This window comes from Epinephelus moara, chromosome 3 (genome assembly GCF_006386435.1).
Source record: "Epinephelus moara isolate mb chromosome 3, YSFRI_EMoa_1.0, whole genome shotgun sequence".
NCBI classification, from domain to species: domain Eukaryota; kingdom Metazoa; phylum Chordata; class Actinopteri; order Perciformes; family Serranidae; genus Epinephelus; species Epinephelus moara.
Window position 1 is genome coordinate 42,167,264 of NC_065508.1, and position 9,451 is coordinate 42,176,714.

The 9,451-nt window shown below is 45.2% G+C and overlaps 1 protein-coding gene across 2 annotated transcripts in view; it reads left to right on the forward strand.

Annotated features, from left to right (window-relative positions):
* The window catches only part of nrip1b (nuclear receptor interacting protein 1b), a 73,403-nt gene extending 66,421 nt beyond the window's left edge, over positions 1-6,982 (forward strand). For both annotated transcript variants that reach the window (XM_050035402.1, XM_050035411.1), the window contains exon 2: positions 748-6,982. In XM_050035402.1, the coding sequence (XP_049891359.1) occupies positions 1,205-4,810 (3,606 nt within the window). In that variant the 5' untranslated portion in view covers positions 748-1,204 and the 3' untranslated portion in view covers positions 4,811-6,982. The remainder of the gene's footprint in view (positions 1-747) is intronic.
* Positions 6,983-9,451: the final 2,469 nt, after the last annotated feature.

Here is a 9,451-nt window from a genome sequence, read left to right on the forward strand (position 1 = left end):
CAGCTGTTTAGATGTTGATGGCTGTGTTTTGAGTAATTTTCAGAGGAAGGTAAATCTATACTACTATACAAGCTGTACACTGACTACTTTAAGTTACATCAAAGTGTCATTTCTATAGTGTTGTTCCATGAAAAGATATAATGAAATATTTGCAAAAATGTGAGGGGTGTACTCACTTATGTGAGATACTGTATGTTTTCATGCACATATTCATACTCGAGTCTAGGCATGAATGCTTAAATGCTTACTTGGGTGCATGTGGGTGGGTGGCTCGTGCTTCGTGTAGACCAAGGGTTGCATTGTGTAAGATGCTGCTCAAGTGCATAAGGAGCAGGAGGTGGTGGGGGGGATAATCCACTGAAATGACAAGCTGCATAAGAAATTATTCACAGCTCTCACAAGGCCCTTCACTTTTGAAAGACATTGGTGTGAGGGGCTTAGAGCTCAAGACCTAAATGTTTTCAAGGTAGTGGGCTTGAATTTTCAATTTGGATCCAATCAGGCCTAATCTGCATTTGTCATCTGTTCGATTGCTGCGAGGGGAGGGTGCAGAGAGGAGAAGGAGCCGTGTGCAGTCAGTCTGAAATGTTGCTAAGTAACAGAGATGGCAGACAAGGTAGTGAAATGAATGTAATATAGTGTTGTGTAAAACCCTGCTTTTCACACAGTTTCTCCTTTTTCTCCTCTTTTTCTCCACCCAACCATCCCTCCCTTTTTCCTTCTTGTTTCTATCACTCACCCTTATAGGTCCCTCATGTGAGATCTGCAGAGCTGAAAGGCGCCACTGACAGAACCACAGCCAGGCCTTAGGACATATATCCCAAACATCCACAGCCACAGAATGTGTCAACATCTCTGTGGTGAAATCCCACTGACTCCTTGCTTGCTACTCACATAAGCCTGGAGCTGGGCCCTCTGGGATCCTACAGTTTTTAAAGGCATATAACAATGCCTTGGAGGTCCACCTGCCCCAGACTGCCCCCAACTATGGTTGCTGTTTCACCACAGTGTTGACTGTGCCCACTACAGAAAGGGATCATATCTGGCCAGTGCATCCTCCAGCCCCCTGCAGACTCACTCTGTGCAATTGCCTGCTCTCTTTTCGGTATTTAGGAAGTACATGCCACTGTCAACCAGATGACCTAGTGGACATTTGTCTCCCAGTAGCAGTGCAAAATCATACAAGGGGATCCTAGTATTGAACATGACTCATGGGGAGGAGCCTGGCCCTGAGACACACAAGGATTCAGCTGTTCTAACTTATCTGGAAGGTTTACTGATGCATCCAGTGGTGGCCGGGCCCGGGGCCACGGCAAGTGGAAGGTCTGAGGCTGCCCGCAGCAACCAGGAGCAGAGTGATGAGGTGGGTGGGCCTTTCCAACTACCCAACCATGGCCCCACTGCTCCTAAGGCTGGAACCAATGGGCCCACACTAGGTTCTTCGCAGCATCTGAAGAAGGCCCGCCTACTGCGCTCTGGAGCCTGGAACGATCCAGGGAACCAGAGGATGAGTTCACCCCCAATAGAGCTGAATGGCCAAGGGGGAGGTCTGCAAAATGGAACACTAGAGGGATCTCCACATGCTGGTGAGAGCACCCTTTTGGCTTCCCTGCTTCAGTCATTCAGCTCGCGGCTTCAGAGTGTTGCAATGTCTCAGCATTCTAATAAACCTCCCAGTGAGTGTTCCTCTCCCTCCAAGGCACCACCTGCAGACAAAGAGCCACTTCCTGTGTATGGGACAGCGTCAAGCCGCCTCAAGGGCCTAATGAGGAAGAGCAAACTTCAAAATCACACTAACACACCTTACAGTCGCCGGGGACATAATCAAGACAGACCCCCAGAATCACCCCGGTCAGCACACAGTGCTACACCTCCCTCTGCTCCTACAACTGCTGAATCAGTGTCCTGTGCGGAGCGTCTGAAGGCAGTGGCCAACATGGTGAAAATCCGCTCTAGTCCAGCTCCTTCACCCAAGCCCAGTGTGGCCTGCAGTCAACTGGCCCTGCTGCTGTCCAGTGAAGCTCATCTCCAGCAGTACTCCAGAGAGCATGCACTAAAAGCCCAGCTCTCAGGAAGATCTGCCAGCGAGAGACTAGCTGCCATGGCAAACCAGCAGCATGGCCCGGACAAAAGGCCCCCCAGTGTGGGAGGGACTCTGCCTGGAGCCCCAGACACACTAAACTCCTTAACAGCCCAAAATGGAATGGCAATAACGACCACAATAACAACAACACTCCCTCGGATGGCCCTGTCCAGTCCACACAGCCCCTCTTTGCTGCGTGGCCACAGCCAAAGCTCCCCAACTACTCCCCCACATGCTCCAAACCCCACTCAAAGCCAACAACCTAGGGAGAAGAGAGGCTTTGACTCACGTCCAACTCGCCCCCCCCAGACATGCAGCAGCTTGCTACTGCTTCTACTTAACAACCACAACAACCAGAAGCCGCTGACCAAGAATGGGCACCTGGAGGACAGCTGTGGCATTCTGCAGCAAAGCGGCTCCTCTTCAGTCACATCGGACAGCGAGTGTTCCACCCAGGAGAGAAGCCTGACCAAGGACAGCAGTGACGCAGAGAGTTCCTACTCGAGTTGCTCTCCCATTGACCTCTCCATGCGAAGCCGAGCCAGTACACAAGACACAGGGCCCAAAACTACCACCACTTCTTCCTCCTCCTCCTCTTCCACCGCTACCCTCTCTTCTTCAGCCATAGTGTTTTCCTCCGCCCCAGCCACATTCTCTCCACAAGCTTCTGCTCAACCCTCCACCACAACCTTTTCACCATCCTCTACTGTTGTATCCTCTGTTTCCACAGCTGTTTCTTCATCTTCATCCTCCTCTATCTCTACCTCCTCCCTGGACAAACTAACTGAATCTTTAATAAACAAGTGGAAGCCAGAGCCATCAGAAACAAAGGTGTGCAAGAACAAGGAGCCTGAAATGAGCCCAGACCTAAGATCACACTCTAAGGTCACACTCATGCAGCTTCTCCTTGAGCGCAGAAATAATGAGATGGTTAATAAAAGCGTGGGTAACCAGGATTTACCACTTGATATTACTATGGCCACCATGTCTCGAGACCAACCAAAGGGTTTCCTGCCATGGGAGGAGACCAGGACAAAAAGCCCCATAGAAGGACCTGTAGCCCCAGCCCAGCCCCTCTACTCACTTGGCTGTGACCCTAGTGGTGCACTATCCCCATACTCCTACCCCTCCCCCCACGTTCAGTCCAGCCCATTGGATTTGTGTAAGTCTAAAGCCTTCCCTGCTGAGAAGGCTTCAGAGCCTGCCTTCAGTGCCAGCAAACTGTTACAAAATCTGGCTCAGTGTGGCACAGCTTCTTTCTCCCCACCCATTCCCTCCAGCAAAGGGCTGGGTCAGGAGCTTGATGCTAGCAGGCCCCTTGCTCTATTGGAAAGGCTCAATGCTCCAATCCACAGGACCACTACCACTCCACTCTCAGATGGACCCTCAGACAGTGGCACACCTTTTAGTCAGAAGGAACCTTCTCCTCCTTCATCACAGATTGAGAACCTTCTAGAGAGGCGCACTGTGCTTCAGCTCCTGCTAGGAACAGGCTCGGCTAATGTCACAGTCACCCGTAAAGATAGGCCCAGTGGCAGTGGCAGGAGGAGTGTGGAGGTTGCAGGTGGGGGCTATGAGAAGAGCCCTGGTGCCTCTATCATTTGTGACAGCTCCAATGGGACCCCTTTGGATGTAAAAGTCAAAACTGAGGAGGTGGGACCGTCTTCAGCCATGTTTGAGGACTTAAGTGGCAGGAAGAGACCCAGTAGCCATGAAAAGAATAACCCCCGCTCAGATTCTCAGCAGGACTTAAAAACAGAACCACGGCCCACAGAGGTCATAGCTAAATATGGCCTCCTCAGCCAGCTGCTTAAACAACAGACTGCTACTTACTATACCAGTTCTGTTCCTCAGGCTGAGACACAGCCCAGACAGGTTAAAGAGGAACAGAGGGAGTATCCGAGCCCCAGTCCTAAGAAGAGACGATTCTGCTCTGAAGGGACTGAGAGGTTGAATAATACCATCTCTCCAAGAGCAGTGGGCAGTGGTGACATGAACAATTTTCCGTCTTCTGCTGCTCAGGAAGAGCCTGGCCAGCAGATGAGTGTGAAGGAGGAGGAGGCTCCACCAAGTGAAAACCTCACCAGAGAGAGTCGGGGCTTCAATGTGCTCAAACAACTGCTGCTCTCTGACAACTGCCTGAAGGAGCTGTCCCAGCAACCCCAAGGGACTCCCAGTCCTTCTGTACTACAGGCTAATGGCAAGGCCAATGGCAGCATACTCAGTCAGCCTGTCCATAATCACAGCTTCCTCCACCTGCCCGGCTGGCACCCGCATGGTTCCCTCAACTCAGGGCTTCCGAGTAATCTCAGACCACCGCCCACCCCTCCTGCAGGTGACAGTCCTGTCCGCCCCTCCTGGAGCCGCCACCCAGCTCCATGGCCAGTTACTCAAAAATGTCCCCCTACTCTAGTCAAACAGGAGCCTGAGAGCCCTGTGAGGTGGAGTAGTCAGGAGAATGAGGAGGAGGAGGGTTGTGACTCAAACCTGGACTCTCCACGACTCTCGCGCTCCAACCCCATCCTGTATTACATGTTGCAGAAGGGTAGCATTCAGCTGAGGAAGGAGATGCGGGATCAGGCAGACGGAACCCAGTCTGTGGTCAGAGTTAAAGAAGAGCCAATCAGTGACATGCATGCTTATGAACACAGTTTGAGCTCCATCCCGCAATCTCCGAACCACAATGACAAGCACAGCCATGAGAGCCAGAGGCTGAGCCAATCTTAGGAGTAGAAGTTGTATCAACTACAGAAAAATACAAAGCAGAATTTAATTCATTGATTTTTTTTTTTTTTTTTTAATGACTTGCCAATTTGTTGTTTGTTTGTTTTTTCAAATTCAAATGCATACTTGCACTGGATTCTCAATTTGAAATAGTGAGATCATGAAATGGCACAAAACAGGTCCAATTGATCCAACTAAAACTACACAGCTGTCACAAATGTAACCTTTTCCATGAGTGATTATCATGCACATGGATATTTGGTCAATTATTAAGTCCTCCTTAACAAATTGGTCTTGTTTTACACTTGTTATTTCTATCTGAATTGTACCCAAATCACAATTCCATGTCCCCTTTGTTGCCTGCCATAAAACATTTAGAAAGAACATTTCAGGCAACATTAATTATTGGTAACTCCAAAAACATTAGTGCTCAGTGCAGTGGACATTTATTTATTTTCTCCGTCAGAACATTTTCAGATGGACAGAGTCCCATCAGTTTTAGATAAGATTCCAAATACAGTCATTCTAGAGCAGACACAGTGGTCTATTACAGCAATGCACATAATAAATTCATTCAACAGAGGACCTTGAAAACAATATTCACACTACAAAAGCAGTGAGGATCCTACCATGATGAATTATTTGTCTTGCTTTTCCTCAAGATCCACAGTTTGGGATAATTAACAATGGAGGAAGAATATATCAGTGAAGGTGGAATAGTCACAATTCATTGAGTTATGCTTTCATTTGATTTGAACTTTTAAGGGCAGTATTTGACAGTGCAAATTCAGGGTGGTGTGTTTGCAGACTGTGCAGATTTGAGCAGATGGGTCAACAGAGCATGTGTAGTGCTTACAGTTGAGCAACTGCATGTTAACAGGTTTCTAGAGCAACAGTTAGAAGGCTGCAGTGTCTGAGAAACTTATCTCACCATCCTGGGTAAAGCCACACCACTTTTCTTCATGTACACAAACAACTTAAAGTGTGAAGCACATGGCTTTTTCTTTTCATTTCATGTAAAGGACCTATAGTCTGCACTATCAAGGCTAAGTCCTAAGTTACCTTTTCAGAATAATTTAATGGCATGTATTAAAAAATGTCAGTATTGTTATCTGTTGAGAATTTGACAGTTTGTGATTTTTTTTCATCATTTGTTAACTGTTGTGGTTTATGAACATCTTTCATTAATTTTTGTGGCAGTCTCTTAACTCATAAAATGTCAAAAGAATCGCATGATAATGAAGAGAAGACCACAGGTACATCTTTGTTTTCAGAGCAGCTGGATATGTGTAACTGCCCCCCAATAATCACCAAGACATTTTGGTGTCTTGAGGGGATATCTGGTATCTAGCTCCTTCTTTTTGTTGTACTGTACTCTTTTCAGTTAATGTCACACACTGCGTTATCCATTTAGTCCTGTGATCTTTTTAATACATTTACCTATGAAGTACATCTCTTCAGTTATTAATACATTTTCACAATGGTTAAATATATTTGTGTAAATAGTACTTTCAGTATGAAAGATAACTATTTTGTAATGTTTAAGAAAAGATATTACCCTAGTTTTTAATGCCCTGATATGTAAATATGAATTATATGCATACAAGTGTACATACAAAGGCAGAGGATGCTATGCCCATCTTTTTTGGTTGGTTTGTTCTTTGCATGTGTCTCTGTGTGGTAAATGATAATCTATCCTGCGCTGTGTTGTGTAATAATGTCTGACTCTCCTCACTGCTGCCTGTTGCATGCAGACGCATGGGAACTACCTGTGTATCCCTACTGGTGATGGGGGAAAATGTCAAGTCTTAAAATAGGTCTTTTTTTTTTATCACAGAGAGAGGTTCGTTTAGAATATGAACAGTCTCTAAATAACCACAGACTGTTGAGCAAGTTGATTTAAATGTGTGAAAAATAAACGTGCATTGAATATTTTTGTGATTTTCTGTTACTGGTTAACAAAGCTCTGTGAAAGAGCTCGGGGCTATAGCGGGGGATTGACGTACAATCATAGATCTGCATTGTGCATCTGAGAAATACATTTGTAGCAGCAAATATGACAAAAAAGATGTTTCATTTTTTCATGTGAAGACCTGAAACATTATATCATTTTTTATGTTTTCATTTTTGGTGTTCATTTGCACTGATAACTCAAAAATAAAGTACTCAAGTGCATGACCTAGTATGAATGTCTTTCTCTTTTTAGTTTGCAGTTGAGAAGTGTGTTTTCTCCTATGCATAAATTGGGAATGTGGGCAACTTAGTATATTAGATATTAAAAGATGTTATCTGAGGAAAGCTCTAGTCTTTCAGGGGCCATCATAAAACATTTCTATCATGTTAAACAATACACATTATATTCTCTTGCTTGAGGGTCATGTGCACCCTGGTTTTTATTCATAAGAGTGGTCACTTTTACCGAATATATTAATCCATAGGGACATTTTGGCACCATACTTCCAAATATATTACTTGCCTGACGATAAAGTATATTAGTATTTTAAAAGGACATCAAAGCCAAACTGCACTTTGTGTAATCAGTCTGAGACTATTAAAGCAGAGTGAGAGGATGTCCTGTATTTGCCCTAAAACTTCTGCCTCTGTGTTGGCTGCTGTTCCCTGCAGTGCTGAGTCTTAACAAAGGCAGGAAAGACACTGAAAGGAAGGAGGACACGTGGAGGTCGGCCTTACAAAATGGAACACGCATGGTTGATTTGGAACACAAAATATATTTTGCTGTACAGTCAATACAGAACCTTAATCCTTGTGTTCAGTCTACAAAGTTGTCCATTAGTGATGACTTTCCTGACTTTGGCATGAGACTTCCTAAAGGTGAAGATGAGTTCAAGCTAAATTTCCCATGCACTGGGTTTGAATGTCAGGTCCAGTGAGTGAACAGACAGCTTTTTGTCTGCACTTTTCAAATCACAGAGCAGTTTCTCAGCCCTGGCTTCCCTTTTATTTAATACTCCCCATGACTGAGTGCACTCTCTTCTCACTCTTACTCTTAAACTCCCAGTAACCTTTCCCCTCAGTGAACTTCTCCATGTCAAGATTTCTTATCAAGGCTGAACCTCCAGTAACCCCTTGATCTCCTGCGATTGCTGAAGCTGCGGCAAGCATAAAGGAGGGAGTCACAAGTTGAAGCCGGGGTCAAGGTGTAAAACTTGATAATCGGCTGTTTGTCTGTGGCTTCTCTCGTTGATTTCCTGACCTCAGCATGAGGCCAAAAGGATGTAAGCGCTGCATACCAGGCCACCAATGACTCAACCAGAGGCCAAGGGCTCGGCAGTCCTACAACGGGCATTTCATAGTCATGAGGCTTCCAAAAACTATTTCCTGGCATTACAGATGCTCATTCTCTGTCAAACAACTTAATGGCTCCACTTAATGTGCTCCGTCAAGGGCTTATCTACATGGGAACAGAGGAACTGTTTCAAACACCAACTATTCTTGTGCATAGACTGAAGTGGTTATAGGATACTGTTTTGTTAGGTGCTTTGTTTATCCACATGGATGCCATAGAGAGCTAACACTTGTCACTAGTTGTCATGGTGATTAGTGTGATAAATAGCATTTTGGGGTCACCTGACCCCATTTGGAGTGTCATAAAGGCAGGGTATAGTAGTATTAAAGTGTTAAAGTACCAGACTTTCTTCCTGAAAGATACCGGTTTTAAAAAAAAAAAAACCTCTGTAGTTTGGCTGGAAGTAATCCTCCTGCAGAGCAAATATACATGAGAGCTGCGCCTCAAGTCAGACAACAATAAAAAGTTTAAAGCAAACACCTGGGGAAAACTCCTGCTCTGAGAAAGGAGGTCAAATTATTTTATCTTTTTTAATTTCATATGTGTTCCCCCAGCAAGGCCTTTGTGTTTGAAGATATACCTTTTTGTGAAATCTGTTCCTGAACTCACCATAGTCATGACCTTTTGCCCCCCTCCTTGCCCTGACCTGGCTGATCTGGTTTCCTGGGACAGGATCAACTGTTAGCCTGCAGCTGTGGCACCCCCCTCCGTCCCTCTCTACACAGAAACCATTCGACACACCACCAGCACCACCCACCTTTTCACTCTAACATTAACTTATTCAACTTATTTAGATCTAGAGAAAGTAATGTCAGCAGACATCTTGCCAAAATAAAAACTGTCAAAAATGTAATCTGTAGGAAATGTATTTACCACTAATTTCCTGTGTGTTTCATCATAAATGATGACACTGCGGTTGATCTGCAGGGTCATGAACTTTCCAAGTAAACATTTCTCAAAATCCCCGGTAGAATGAGAAAGGGCAGTTCAGTGTCAACCAGTCTGGTTAAGACCAGCTTGAGATGTGAACTTTGTGCTGCGGGGGCTAAGGGCCATTTAGAACCAAGCATGCCAAATTCATCTCTTTTGAGTTTGCGCTCTGATGTTCCACTCAGTGTGAAGTCATACTGAAAAAAATATAAAACTGCATCTGGCTTTCACAAGGGATTTAGCTACATCTCAAAATGAATGTGAAGAGCACTCAACAAAATTTGAGCAATCAAATTGTAAGACATAAGGAGGAGGCAGAAACATGTATTATGAGCCTGTAGTTTGTAATGCTAAGTAGCAGGGGTGTCTTAGTGGGGTGAAAAGTTGGGCTGATTACCCAGAGCCCA